Here is a 15399-nt window from a genome sequence, read left to right on the forward strand (position 1 = left end):
TGATAATAAAAAAATAAAATAATTATTTTTTTAAATAATATTATATGTAAATAATATAATATAATATAATTAAATAATTTTAAAATAATATCTAATTATATGATAATAAATTATTGTTTATATAAAAAATTGTATATTATATATATAATTTTATTAATTTTATTTTTATGGATGGAATGTTTGCCTCTATCATCCATTAACCTTTTTTTTATTTTAAACTACTGTCGACAATTTCTTTGCAAAATTAAAAATGGGAGAAATTTAGTGTTGGGCATTGAGGAGAAATGAATGATGTAATAAAGATTTTGATTTGAAAAGATTAAAAATAATTTGATTCGTATGATATTTTATTATAAAATAAAAAATATTATAAATAAAATAATATATATAAATAATTATTGTGTTTAGTTTGATATAATAAAAAAATAAAAAAATATTATTTTACTTAAATATGCTAAAAATGATAAAGTATAATTATTCTAAAATATTTATTATAGAAATTATTATATTAATTAAAAATAATAGTATGTTTATTATAAAAATTAATAAATAATGATAAAATTATAATAAAATAAATATTACTTTAATAATTTTATATTATTAATTTAAATATATTTTTGTCATATTATTACTAATAAAAAATAGATTATTAAAAACATCTTTAATTTCAAAATAAAAAAAGTCCCGAAGATTAGAGGAGAGCAACTTTACTTGCAAATCAAGAATTACCCTTAACCACTTTGAAATTGTTAGATTTAAATGGCCCTATGATATCTTATAATATTTGATTTAAATCATATAAAAAAATTATGCCTTGATGACGTAAATAAATCTGGACCATGTGCATGTTTATTGAATAAGTACACACATAAAAATGCTACATCGATAAGCTTGACAAGGCTTTTAATAACAACCGTGAATTAGGTTGGTTCACATCAATTATGAATAATTAAAAAGCATATCTGGATATATATATATAGAGATAGGTGGACATAATCCTGGTGAGTCCATGTCAAATAAACTAGTCAATTTCAATGGATTAAATTGTTGGACAGACCAAGCTGCTTCGTCTAAACCTCTTTACACATAAGCTAAAAGACAAAACCACTCCTCTTCCTTTTTATGTGTAAATGAAAATAAAAATATAATGAATCTAACTTACCATATATATATATATATATGTACGTACTCAACGCTAATATGTATAATATTATTTTTAATTAATAAAATTATACATACATATTTTTATATATAATTTGAATATTCAAATTATGTGTCATAATATGATTAAATAATTTTAAATAAAAGATAAAGTAATATCAAATCAAATCATAACATATTATCTGTATAAATACTATATATATATAGTATTTATTATTGTTAATTATACTATGATAATAACTACCAAAACAAACCACTAAAAAAGCCAGTGATAGGTTTTGTTGTAATTTATCATTGTAACAATTCATTAACATACAACTTAATATATTAATAATGTCAAACTTGTAAGTCAAAACATCAAATTTATAAGAGCATCCACTTGGGTCTTATAAGGTACATGAACATGAACCAAAATACACAATATCATCACATCAAATGAAAAATATCATAACGTTTGTTCTTATGTAATCTCATCATAGATGATCCGCTCTCTTCTACAGCCTTACATAGCTTATCTTCTACCTACGAAAACAATGAAAAGGAATTCATAAATGTGAAAAACACTCAACAAGTAAGTGACCTATTAGATATCATAACAAACGCACAACTTAAATCAATTTTAGTGTTTTACAACTTAAATCCAACGTAATACTAGCATATAGCTTATATCACCAGAGCTTCTCAATAATTTATTTTGTCAATGATATTATGTTTTACCTATCTACTATTAACATTTCAATGACATAACAGAGATGTCTCACTAAGGTTTAATAGCTCCACTTTATTCTCTACCTTCTTTGAAATGACATAAATGTCTCAAAAAGCATGAAAACTTCAATGCATTCTTTACTCTCTTCTTGATCACACAAATGTGTCAACTGGACTAGATTGCATAGGTGAAAACAACATAACACTTAATAATTGTGTATTTCTCATTTTCATAGATGCATATTCATAAGTGGATTGCTCAAATTTAATTTAATTAATTAAATAATATCAAATGATCAAAGTAACCTCAAAACACACATATATATATATATATATATATATATATATATATATATATATATATAGTGTTACAAGATGTATTTGCAGGTGTTACAGACTATTAGTCTAGTTATCTACCTTCACCACTGCATGAACAAAAAGAACAAGAACCAATACTTGAAAAATCACCTGAGATTAAGAATAAAAAAATTAGAGTCAATTCAAAGGACTTATTTGTTCATTTGTCAACTTTTGAGAAAAAAATATTAGAAGAACAATGAAGATAGAATGCAATTTGACATTTTTGGTGTTGGGTTGTGTCAACACACCTTTGGTAATACTTGTGTTACGATAGATTTATCTACCGTGGTAGAGGCAAGCCAATGTAAAGCTCATTGGTAAGAAAAAGTCATATTTTGATGGCAAAAAGAAATAATTAAGAAAGTAGTGATGAATAGAGGAGACAAGAAGAAAAATAAAGAAGAGAAGAAGATAAAAAGATTGAAAAAAGGGGAAGTAAAATGGTTAAGAGTAGTATAACAACTAAAAAAAATGAAATAATGGGTAATAACTGATCAGGCTATCCCTAAGCCCAGTAAGCCCATGGTTGGAAGATTAATTTACTTTTGTCAGTGGGCTCACTAAGCCCATGGTTTTAAGAGAAGGACAATAAAAAATAGACAAACATAGTAGCATGTATCTCTAATAACGCTTTCTACTTGTAGTGCATGTATACATACACATACATACACACACACATATATATATTAAATATTTTTTTGATATAATAATTATAGGATCAATGATTCAAAATTTCATATATTTAATATGATTGGTTCAACTCAAATAAATTTACTCATTAAAATAAAAAAATCATGTCAGGCGAGGCATCATAATTTAGTTTGTTATTTTTCAAGCATAGTATTAGTAATATGAAAAGGTGCATACTCATTTTGAAAATCCCTGCTATCATTAATGTCACATTCAAGTAGAAAGTTTCAATAAATGGCCTCTAGGGTTTGGGGCACAGGTAATTTTGTACTGAAGTATTTGATATCTTTCAAGGGTATTATTGTAATTATGATAGATTTTGAATACTAAAAATGAAATAATCTCGTAAATAATACGATCATTCAAACCCTGAAACTAATCGTCCAAGGTGATGGTAATAATGGCTAAAACGATAAGGCTCTCCACTTACCAAGTCAAGTAAAAGTGACAAAACAAAACAAAACAAAACAAGACAGACTTCACTCGTAAAATCAAACACGTCTTTCTTCTTTCTTAAGAAGAAAATAAAAATTCTTTCCTGTTCAAGTTCAATTAATTTTGTCTACACATTATGCCTTTTTTATTCACGTGTCTTTCTTTCTTTCTTCCACCTTTATTTCTTATATTTTGTCAACTTTAATTTGTTGTTTTTATATTAAAATGGCCAAAAAACTTATTCCCACCCAAGATTTGTTTAAATGACAAAATTTTACCTATTAAGTTTAAAAAAACTGAAGTCTCACTCTTTTGTTAAAATCCATTATTTAGGAATAAGTGTAAAAATGTTATTAAACTAAAAATATTAAAAACACTAAAAAACTATTATATTTTCTCCCACCCAAAATTTAAAAAATGATTATTTCTCCTTTAGAGTTTACTTTCCACACAAACTTTGTCGTCTCTAGGTACATTATCTCTCCCTTTCAGTTTTTCTCTCTTTACCTCCCTGATCGTCTTCTCAAAGATGACAAAAGAGAGTGACGAGAGAGACTAGGAGAAAGAGAGAATGACAATGACCAAAAAAGGAGATAGTCACAGAAGAAGAGGAGAAAAAAATTCTAAAAAAAAAAATTATTTTTCAAACTTTAAGTAAAAAATAATGATTAAATTTTTACGCTAAAAGGATGAATATATGAAAAATGTTCAACTTTTTTATCATTTTGAGTTTAATAATATTTTTTCTCTTAATCTAAATAATAAATTTTAATAAAAGAGAGAATATTTAAACTTGACGGTCGGGTAATAAGTTTTTTGGCCAATTAAAATTTGGAAATTCAAGCTGTTTCTCATTTTTTAACCTGACCCAATTACATATATGTTAAATACTTGATAATTGTAGTACATGTAAACCATTATTACTCACAAACCACCTACCTTATTTTAATTTTAAAAATAAATTAAAATTCTCATATTCCTTCCTATAATTGATCTAATAATAAGAAGCTACTTGTCTGGGTAATAAAAGGTGGTTATTAGGGTTAGATTCGAATCAAATTTATTTGAGTTTAAGTTTGATTTGAATGAGTTCGAAATGAGCTAGCCTTAACCAAACTCGATCGAGCTCGAGATACTGGCCAAAATTTTTAATTAAAAATTTTGATACAAAATAACGTCATTTTAATCAATATGTATTAAAATGATATTGTTTTGATTAATATATATTAAAATAACATCGTTTTGATTAATATATATTAAAACGACATCATTTTAATAACTAACAATAAATCAAACCGAATTTAAATTTGACTTTCACAAACTCAAACTCGATTATATGTAAAGCTCAAACTTAAATCCAACCCTAACGGTTACCAGCATACTATTTCGCGTGCATTAGCAAATCAAGCCGTCATATTACATATGTTTTTAATTTTTTTTATTTTTTACAATATTATCATGTCAGTCCACATGTCATATTCTAAGACTCTTGACATAGTTGGCATGACTTGTGACCCTGATCTGATCTACAAAACTGCTAGCAGTGTCTTTTTCCAACAGGTCAGACTGGTCCAACCCAATCCCTTGGACACGTGTATTTTTAAGCTTTAACAACCTTAATTTGATTCTAATTATTCCTTTGTATGTCATTTCAATTTCTTAATATACACATTGTAATTTGTAATTTCAGTCTGGAAGCAAGAGGATTGTTCAGGCCATCAATTTAGAAAATTGACATTTTCTTTTTTGGTAATATGTGCATTAATGTGAAGCTACATACTGACCTTGTGGGCTCTTCAATTCTATTTGGTCTCGATAACGCAAGTTGTTCTTCTTGGATATTCTTGTTGTGTGTATGTAGGGCCGCCACCGCCAGCATCGGCAGGTGCATCAAAAGAAATCACCCAAAAAGACAGGGGTATCCATGCTTTCAGGGAAAAACAATTAAGCTTGTATTATTAGTACTACCAATTCTGATTAGAAGTTTTTTTCACGCATTGAATGAATAATATTTGAAAGAAGAAGACTTCCTTGACATGTCGTTTTAACTATTAAGCAAATATTCATAATTGTTAAAAAACTTTGGAGTAAAGGGAAAACCAGTTATGGCGTAGAACAAGATGTAGGAATGGTTTGAAGAAAGGAAGCACAAGTGTAAATACAATGGAATACGTATATAAATGATGGGTTTGTGATTTCATAATTTTTCCGCCATTTTCAGAGAGAATACAGAACAGTTGTTGTTGTTTTTGCTACAGATAGTATAGCTTTAGCTTAGCAAATCAGTGAAAACACCACTCTCCACCTTGTACTTCTCGTGATTTGCATTTCCCTTTCTCAACTTTTTGTGTGTTCTTCTTCTCTTTCTTCATTCACTCCTCCACCTCTCTCTCTCGTGCCCTAACCCTAACTACTATCTCCCTTTATTATCTTCTGCTTCATAAACAATAGCGTTGTTGAGTTTGTGTTCTGGGTTTCTCATTGATTATCATCCTTGATTCGCTGTTTCCAACGGTCCTGATACTTGTTCAGGTACCCTTTTGCCTTCTCTTTTTGTTACTGTTGCTATTACTGTTTCTCCTTTTGATTAAAATTTTCACTTTTGAGCTTTCTTGTTTCGTTTCTATTCTCTTCTGCTCTTTCTTTGTTTCTTCACGTTCAGAGTTTTTTGGTTTTTGGTTTTCGGTTTTGGATTATATGATTCTATATAGCTTTTAAATTCTGGTTAAATTCTATAAAATTTAAAGCTTTTTCTTTGCTTGTGACAGATTATTTTTCTTTAATTCATGATCAGTCGAGTTCATCGAATGTATAAACTTCAAATAAAATAATATTAGTTGGTTCTTTATATGTGTATCAATTTAAAACGTCATATGATAGCTGATTATAAATAACCGGTAAGAGCTATTTTTAAATTAATAAAATAACAGTTTCTTGGATTGTCTTAAACACTTTTAGCTGATTTGAGATAAAAGGTATTTTTTTTCATTCTAGCATTTCTTTAGTTGTTTCAGAAAGATCTGAATGGTGTTGTATAATATCGGTTTAGTATCAGGCATGATGTATCTGCAAAATCTTGAGGGGATGATGGAATTTTTATGTGTATGTTTTTGAAATTATAAAAATACAGGCTTGAATTTGGAATGATTTTGAAGCTTGTCAGTATGCTGAAGTTTAGAAAGTAACTTTTTCAAGGAACTTTTAAGATGGCCTCCAAACGAGTTTGCTTAGTTGTTTTCTGGGCTGTAAATTTATTTACATGTTTGAAGCTTTAATCGTTGATAAGAGTTTAAACAGTTGTTGTAAACCATATATACAGAAATCATATGACCATATTTTGTATATAAAAGGCACTTTGGATGTTTGCGTGTTTTAACGTGAAACTATATCTTAAGCAGTCGAGTCTGTTATGATATCTGCTTGTTCAACTTAGTTGTTCTGAAATTATATGATTGTAGTTGATGAATTAAATAATTTCAACTATTTTGTATACAAATTTTATAACTTATAACCAAGTTTAACCTCAAATTGTGTACTTTGTAATGTGTAAAAAAAAAATTCTGTCTATAACTCTCCTTACGGTTCTTGTTTTACAATGAAAGTATGAGTTTAATTTACTCAATCATCTTAAATTCGGTTATCGTGGCAGGACTGTGATGCATCATTTTGGAAATACTGAAAGAGTACTAGCTGGTTATCATTTTGCTGGATATATGGCATTCTGTCTGTACTTTGTGCACCTTTATCTTCGAAATGCTTCTTCAGAAATAGGTTAGCGTGAATTTGCAAAGTTGTTTTCCTTTTTTCTAGTTTTTGACGGAATCCAACGGAGATGGACACATTCTCCAGCACCTGTGAAATTGTTGAATCAACTGAAGAATTAGATTTTAATTCTAGTATAGACGAGAAAGGAAAAAAAAAATGTGTGCCAAAATCTGGAAACAAGTACTCTATAGAGGATGATATTAATCGTCTTTTTGAGTCCATTGATGTTAGAACTTCAGCTAGGGGTTTGGATGCTTTAAGGAAGAGTGCTTTGAAGAGACCAATTAGAGTTGGTTCATCTCGACCATCAGGGATTGGAATTTCAGAGCCTGTGAGTTTGAAGCAAGCTCTTAGAGGATTATGCATTTCTCAGGCTGCAGAGATGGCTGCTATGAAGCGATCGTCAAAACCATCAAGTTCTTCAAGGTCCTCAGAAGCAGGAACTATCAAGCGTTTGTACAGGGCTGTGGTAGTCGAGGCCAATGAATCTGGCCTTCCCCTGAATGAAGGTAAAGGTAATTTGGTTGAGATCTCTCTTGTATCAGAAAATATCACATCAAATTTTTCTGGGAAGATGTCTGAAGCACCCAAATCAGAGTCTTCAAACCAATCTACTCACTCATCTACCCCCTTAGATATGCTAATGACATCAAAGTCAGTGATGAACATAGTACCATCGCTGGAACAGGTTGTTCCTTTTGTAACGGAGACTGAGAAGGAAATATCAAAGCCACAGCTTCAAAAGCAAGCTTCTATAGATTCTTCATGTATTGCTGTTGCCAGCAGGGAAGTGCGGGGGGTGGAAAATGTAACTTCTGCCTCAATTGAGATTCCAGTCAACACTGCAGTGCCAGATAAGGAGCTAAAAAGCAAGTTGAATCTGGGATCTTCTCTATCTAGTTCCAGTGCTTGTAATATTATGAACAAATGTGTTAGCAATAGCCCACGGCTAATTAAGCCAGTCTTCCGGAACAAGAGCTTTATGAAGAAAAAAGGAAAGCAGGATTCAACTTCTGTGTCCAGCAGTTCTAATCCACATGATGGAAGTGCTAATAATGATCTGGGTTTTAGTACAAGTTGTCTGGGCATCCATACACACAACTCTGCTGCAGAAAGTGGAAGGAAAGATGTGAAAGCTTCTCCAGCTTCCAGCAGTACTAATATGAGCATTGAAGTTAGCTCATATGCTACAGATACAAGTACAAGCAAACTAGGATGTGGTTTGAATAGTAATAACAGAACTAGAGCTGTAGTGACAAAAATGGATGAGAGATCAAGATCAAGAGAAAAGGGTGAGTTCTCCCAAAGCTCAAAAAGTAGCATTGGCGAGTACAGTAGTAGCACAAGCATTAGTGAGGATAGCACTCTTAGTGGATCTAGTGGTGGTGGCAGTAGGCCTCACATGTCCAAAGACTTGAGGTGGGAAGCCATTCGCCATGCTCAGAAACAGTATGGATGCTTGGGCTTAGGGCACTTTAAGTTTTTCAAGAAGCTGGGGTGTGGGGACATTGGGACTGTTTATCTTGCTGAGCTAACTGGTACGAGCTGCTTATTTGCATTAAAAGTGATGGACAATGACTTTTTGATGGGTTGGAAGAAAATGCCCAGGGCCCAAACTGAAAGAGAGATACTTCAAATGTTGGATCATCCATTCCTTCCCACTCTCTTTTCTCATTTCTCAACAGAAAAATTATCGTGCTTGGTTATGGAGTATTGTCCAGGTGGAGATTTGCATGTTTTACGGCAAAAGCAATCCAGCAGATGCTTCTCTGAACAAGCAACCAGGTTTGAATTTATGATGCATCTCATTTTTGTTATTTATAAAGTCAGCTACATTCATATTTTCTCTCTTCTTCACAAGTGCCTCTGTTTTGGGTTCTAGGTGACACATTAATCTTCTTTAATTTTTTAGCAGTGATAGCATTAAATCAGAAGCTGTTGTAGGGCTGAATACTGTTACCTTGCAGTTAAATTTAGGGGAATTACTTTTGGAAGATCATTTACTTATTCTTTGACTCTTGCTCATTGAACTGGATGGTCTTTCAGGATACAGAAAGCGTTGGCTGACATGGTTGTGGAACTGTTTTTATTAGGTTTTCTTGTGTCAGTAAAACTAGTACTGGCCAAACATGATACCACTGGGATAAATGGAGGCTAAACCTCTTCAACTTTCAGTGAAAAAAAAATTTAGGAGCTAGCACATGATTGATTGTGCATTTTTCCATCTCATGAACCATTGATCTTCTCAATTCTAATTTGGGGTTGCCATATCTTCAGGTTTTATGTTGCTGAAGTCCTTCTTGCATTGGAGTACTTACATATGCTTGGAGTTATATATCGAGATTTAAAACCAGAAAATATCCTGGTGAGAGAAGACGGGCACATCATGCTCTCAGATTTTGATTTGTCACTCAGATGTGCTGTGAATCCTGTGTTGCTTAAATCATCCTCTCCTGTTGTGGAACCCACTAAAAAAGCATCAAGTCCCTGCACTGAATCTAGCTGCATTGACCCTTTTTGCCTCCATCCATCCTGGCAAGTCTCGTGCTTCACTCCTAGACTTCTGTCAGTTGCTGCTGCAAAATCTCGTAAGATAAAGTCAGACCTAGCTGCTCAGGTTAGTCCACTGCCACAGCTTGTAGTGGAACCAACCAGTGCCCGATCAAACTCCTTTGTTGGAACACATGAATACTTGGCACCAGAAATCATTAAAGGAGAAGGTCATGGGAGTGCTGTTGATTGGTGGACGTTTGGAATCTTTCTGTTTGAGCTATTGTATGGAAGGACCCCTTTCAAGGGATCAGCAAATGATGAAACACTATCAAATGTGGTATCACAGAGCCTTAGGTTCCCTGGTTACCCAGTCGTTAGCTTTCACGCAAGAGACTTGATTAGAGGGCTACTAGTAAAAGAACCTGATAACCGACTAGGATCCATGAAAGGCGCTGCAGAAATTAAACAACACCCCTTTTTTGAAGGCCTTAATTGGGCTCTCATTCGCTGTGCAACACCCCCGGAGCTGCCTAAGTCATGCCATGCAACTATTGTTTCGCAGGCCATGGCTTCACAGAGAAAGGAGAATATGAAGTGTGAGGAGTTGCTGGTTGCAGAAGAGAATGTGGAGTTCGACATGTTTTAGCTCAAACTTGCACAATATGGTAGAGGCAGAGGATTGCTTTTCATTTTGGGAAGCTGAGATTTGTCATCCCTGTAACTGATACATAGCACATATAGTGTAAAGCCGCAAGTTAATTGAGTATTATATAATAATACGCTAGAGTAGTAGTATGAGGTACAAAAATTAAGTGTCCATTCTGTTTTGTCTCAACCTTCATGATTTTTTGGGAATTTAAAGCATTTCTTATACCATACCAGGCTTTGAGCCCGTGAATGTAAAAATTAGTGTTGACGGATGACATGTTGCTATCGAAGTTGAAAGATAATATTATTCTGCTATAAATTATTAACAGGATAATTTCAGGAATGCTAGTAGTATTATCACTCATCTTCCATTCGCAGAGGCAAACAGGGAAAATGATGCTCTGTTGCGGGAGAGAGGAATAGGGCTGGATTCGAGCCGAGCCAGCTCGAGCTCGAGCTCGGCTCGGCTCGGTTCGAGCCCGAAACGAGCCGGGCTCAGCTCGGCTCGATCGAGCTCGAGCCGAGCCGAGCTGGCTCGGGTTGACTCGGTATATTTTTTTAAAAATTTTTTTATACAAAACGGCGTCGTTTTAATCCATATATATATACAAAACGGTGTCGTTTTGATATAATAAACGAGCCGAACCGAGCTGAAAACGAGCCGAACTCGAGCCGACCCTTAAAAAGCCGAGTCGAGCCCGAGCTGGCTGCGAGCCGAGCTCGGCTCGGCTCGTATCCAACCCTAGAGAGGAACGTATTTTTCTAGTTATCTATCTATCATAAATATGCGTCACTCTAATTTTTATGTCTCTTTGTTATTGTGTTGATGTGTTTTTTGCACGTCAAGCATGTGATCTATCTATTTTCTTAAAGTGAAAGCCCTGTATGCCGTGTGGACAACCATGCACCATTAAAGTAGTTATGTTTGTATGCTAGTTCATTGAAGTGCTTCTGCAACTTTAAGATTTGTGAGCTTTGCATGGGCAGCAAATATTATCTAATGTGAAAGCCTCCAAATTTAAAGGAATATATTGACATTAAATCCAAATATAGATAGTGGATAGGTAGGTTGGTCTTCTATGCCACAAACAGAATCCCCTGTATTGCTTCCAATTACATATTTTCCTCCACCAAAGACATCCTAATTTTTAGGGGGATGTTGATGATTCTCTATGATGGCAATGCTGTTATATCTGGAATATTATGTTGTTTTCTCTTTGATTAGATTAAGTTGATGAAAAATTATCTATTTTATACATTTTACTTATTCTTGTTATTTAAACCGGGGCATTTGAAACTTTGGAAGAAGAACGCTGCTGGCATTTGCAAAGCATTCTAGACCGCACCTGGGTCCAATCGAAGGCCTAGCGGTGAGCTCTTCTGCCTTCTGTATACTATTATGCAAACTGGTTTGTGGTTGTGGTGCTCCACCTATTCCTTAATTGTTGCTTAGATATACACTTTCAATCCAAGGAGATACAGTGATAGTGTCATTTCTTATTTTAAAGTGTTGTGTTTCTTTCATTGCGTGTTCATAATTAATCAGTGCTGGCCATGTGATTAGTTTGTCATATTTGCCCATTTGGCATTTAGAAGTGTAAATCTTAATGACATTCTATCAATTAAGCTCAAGCCTAAATTGATTATTAAACTTGATTCAATATTAAAAAAATATTATTTTAATATATATTGATCTAAATAACGTCATTTTGTATTAAATTTTTTATATTTGTAAACTTGATAAATCAAATACCTTTAAAATTTGAACTAAAAAATATTAAATTTTTATATTTGAATTCGAGCTTGAATTTTTTTAAATTGAATTCATTTTAAACTTATTTGAATCGAGGTCATACTTAGATAAATTTGATTCAAACCTACCCTAAAAAAACCTCAAAAGATATTATTGTCATAATAAAAAAAATGTTATATGGATAATATAATTTTTTTTTTCTAAATTATCATTTATTTTATTATTTATGTATTTCCGCATCCATCTTCATACCTTTAGCCCAACAAAATCGAAGGCCTATAATTATTCACTCAAGTCCAACCCATTATTTACAGTCATACCAATCAGCAGCCCCATTCTCAGAACTCGCCATTGCTAATGCCGATTCATCCTCATTTTCCAGGCTTTTAGCTTTACAGCAGTGATGCATTCATCGCTTTCGTTGCACACTACTCCGACTACGGTTAGAGTTTCAACTTTTTGCAATTTACGAATTTGCTATCTTTTCTCTTTAAAGTCATCGTTTCTCACTCTTCTTCCGCTAGCGCAAGGCTGCTCCAATATTTCCATCAAATTTAAACAAATTCATAAACCCAATTCTATTTCTTCACCCGGGCCTTCAATAAAAGCGTCAATGGCTTCTTCAGCCACCAAACCCTTCTCTGTTTTGTTTGTGTGCTTGGGTAACATCTGCAGAAGTCCAGCGGCAGAGGGTGTGTTCAGGGATATTGTCAAAAAGAGAGGCCTTGATTCTAACTTCAACATTGACTCTGCTGGCACTACTGGTTACCATGAGGTAAGTTTACCAATCTCTATTCTGTTTTACTGCATTTTAGACATTTTAAAGCACATAAAATGCAAAATTTTGATCATTGGAAAATGTTCTATTGTTTTCTTATGAGTGAAGCGCATTGATATAATTATCCTCAAGCTACATGTTAACGAATTTCTTAAATGGTTTATTGTCGATAAAGGGTGATTTGGCTGACTCAAGAATGAGAGCGGCTGCAAAACGGCGTGGGATTGAGATAACATCAATTTCAAGACCAATCAAGCCGTCTGATTTCAAAGATTTTGATCTTATTCTTGCAATGGACCAGCAAAACAGAGGTATTGTAATATTAGATTGCTTTTTGCATTTTGTTTTTGATCATTTGAGCTTAAAATTGATGTTTGGATTCCCTATGTTATGTGTAGAGAATATATTGAGTGCTTTTAATAGGTGGAAATTTAAGGAACCACTTCCAGAAGATGCACACAAAAAGGTTAGCTATATACTGTGGGAGGTTTGTGAAGTGTGGTTTGGATTGTTAAATCTGTAATCTTGTGCGTTGGTTAATGTTTCAGGTTAGGTTGATGTGCTCTTATTGTAAGAAACATGATGAAACAGAAGTGCCTGATCCCTACTATGGCGGACCCCAGGGTTTTGAGAAGGTAAAATATGTGTTTTTCATTATATCAATTACGTATTGATAGAGAAGATGCTCCAGATTTTTGTGTCTGTTTAGGATATGATATCTTGCTAGAATAAATGATATGCAGCCATTTCATTTCTTATGATGATATATAAATTGAGAAACGATGAATTTAGTTGTGGCACTTGTGATTTACAATGTGTTAGAAAGATGCAAGATTCAATCCCAACACTCCAATATTCTCACACACAAACAGTAGAGATTTCTGGAAATGGCCAAACTATGTTTATTTTACTCACAATCAAGCAATACAACGGCAGGCTCTAGGCTACACACTGTGTAACCAAACTGCAACAGAAAAAAAACGTAAGATATTCTGGTGATTAGAGGAGCTAGATCCTCCCAGGCCTAAGCCACCCAATTCTCAATTCTTCTGTGTCATCCCCTTTCTTTGTTTCATGCCTTGTTTTCTTCCCAAATTGTGCCACACTCCTGCAGCCCTTCCTTGCCTTCCATGTGATCTCCTTTTTATTCTACAGTTACTAATTTGTCCACCTCACCAACAGCTAACATTCCCCTGCTCGCACCCCTTCGCTTACAAGTGTAGACCTTAGTGATGGTAGGTCTAACATAATGATAAAAACTAGTTTATTGCATGATATTTGTTTTTTTTTTCACCTTCAGACATGTTTGAGGCTCTTTTTGATTCACACTAATAAATAAGATAAGATCCATCCTTCATGGAATGAAGTTATTGCACATTTGGATGAGCATTGGTTCATTCCTAGAATTGAAGGTGGTATCTCATTTCTCCCTTTTACTTGGCACAGTTACATAATTTTAACAGTTCTAATGCAATGATGGTAGTGGCATCATGAGATGTCAGTAAAAGTTCAGAACTGACAGCTTATTGTGGTAGTGATTTTCATGACAATGGTGGCATGGTGACACTGGTTTGCAAGTGGTGATGGTGGTTTATGTGGGTGTGATGATAGCCTGTTGGAAGCATGGTAATAATGGTTAATATAAGTTGATATTGGCAAATGCCATGTTGGTTGTGATGTTGGGGAAAGTTTTAATGGCTGCCTTCTGATGACAAAAGAAGCTTGGGCTGTTGTTATAGATTCCCTTAGACAAAGGAACAGCTAATCTAATCCATATTGATTTCCTATTTTGGGTCATTATCCTTTGAATTACTTATTGCCAAAGCATTGAAGCCTGGCTTAAAAACTTGTATCAGTATCTGGTCTAGAAATAAAACAATGTATAAGGCACTGTACTGTAGCGAATACTGGCTTCGGTATGGATGCGCTTACCTAGTCTAGAAGTTGTATCAGTTACTTCATTATGTAATTTCTGCTTCCCTTCAGCAAGTGATGTTTTCTTATATCGTCCAAAATCGTTGACGTCTAATTTAAAGACATCACTTGGTCATTCTTTACCTGTTTTAAGCATGTGTCATCCTGTAGCAATCATTGATGTTGTCAGCATTTACTGCCATATAAACCAGTGCAATGTTAATATGGTCATTAAATCATAAACTTCTGAATTGAGCTGAACAAATTGAGTTGCACTATCAAATTACTGAATTCGATTTGATTTGGTATGACCCTCAACTTGGTATTTTTTGCTATGGCAGGTTTTAGATTTGCTTGAGGATGGTTGCGAGTCATTGTTGGACAGCATTGTGGCAGAGAACAATCTCGCGTAAAATTCTGAATTCCAGTTTGAAAGTTGGTATTGGGGTTGATCTGAATGGATTATTCTTGGTGTACGGTGTTATAGTGGTTATCTGAATAAGTTAGAGTCAACCTTGGCCATCATCATGTAAAGTCTAAACCACCAGTTGGCCCCATTGTATTGCTTATATTATTGTTGTAGATATGGCATCAGGGCATAATGTTGCACGTAACAATATGAATTGAATAACTGCAATAGTGAGATCATCACAGTGGTGAGCTTATGGCAACTAGGGTTTCCAAATAACTGCAA

At 33.5% G+C, this 15399-nt stretch overlaps 2 protein-coding genes across 5 annotated transcripts; both read left to right on the forward strand.

Moving 5' to 3' along the window:
- Window positions 1-5085: 5085 nt before the first annotated feature.
- LOC123226027 (serine/threonine-protein kinase D6PKL1-like) lies at window positions 5086-10532 on the forward strand. Of its 4 annotated transcripts, none has more exons than XM_044650464.1 (3): window positions 5086-5886; window positions 7004-8904; window positions 9397-10532. In XM_044650464.1, the coding sequence occupies exons 2-3, from the start codon at window positions 7187-7189 to the stop codon at window positions 10256-10258; spliced, it is 2580 nt and encodes an 859-aa protein (XP_044506399.1). In that variant the 5' UTR covers window positions 5086-5886; window positions 7004-7186; the 3' UTR covers window positions 10259-10532. The 4 variants fall into 4 exon arrangements, with proteins under 4 accessions (XP_044506399.1, XP_044506400.1, XP_044506401.1 ...); XM_044650465.1 differs by having other exon boundaries at window positions 5086-5541; XM_044650466.1 differs by having other exon boundaries at window positions 5086-5526.
- Window positions 10533-12322: 1790 nt separating this feature from the next.
- Window positions 12323-15376, forward strand: LOC123226029 (putative low molecular weight protein-tyrosine-phosphatase slr0328). Its single transcript, XM_044650471.1, has 5 exons — window positions 12323-12788; window positions 12967-13102; window positions 13190-13257; window positions 13340-13426; window positions 15047-15376. Exons 1-5 carry the CDS (start codon window positions 12417-12419, stop codon window positions 15116-15118), a joined length of 735 nt encoding a protein of 244 aa, XP_044506406.1. The 5' UTR covers window positions 12323-12416; the 3' UTR covers window positions 15119-15376.
- Window positions 15377-15399: the final 23 nt, after the last annotated feature.

The sequence above is a fragment of the Mangifera indica genome, chromosome 9, assembly GCF_011075055.1.
Source record: "Mangifera indica cultivar Alphonso chromosome 9, CATAS_Mindica_2.1, whole genome shotgun sequence".
NCBI lineage: Eukaryota > Viridiplantae > Streptophyta > Magnoliopsida > Sapindales > Anacardiaceae > Mangifera > Mangifera indica.

Bases quoted from the DNA above. Each gene is read 5' to 3' on its own strand.
- LOC123226027 (XM_044650464.1), top strand. From the start codon at position 7,187: ATGGACACATTCTCCAGCACCTGTGAAATTGTTGAATCAACTGAAGAA. The intron at 8,905-9,396 runs GTTTGAATTTAT...CCATATCTTCAG, and splicing joins TTCTCTGAACAAGCAACCAG to GTTTTATGTTGCTGAAGTCC.
- LOC123226029 (XM_044650471.1), top strand. From the start codon at position 12,417: ATGCATTCATCGCTTTCGTTGCACACTACTCCGACTACGGTTAGAGTT. The intron at 13,258-13,339 runs GTTAGCTATATA...TTAATGTTTCAG, and splicing joins CAGAAGATGCACACAAAAAG to GTTAGGTTGATGTGCTCTTA. The intron at 13,427-15,046 runs GTAAAATATGTG...TTGCTATGGCAG, and splicing joins GACCCCAGGGTTTTGAGAAG to GTTTTAGATTTGCTTGAGGA.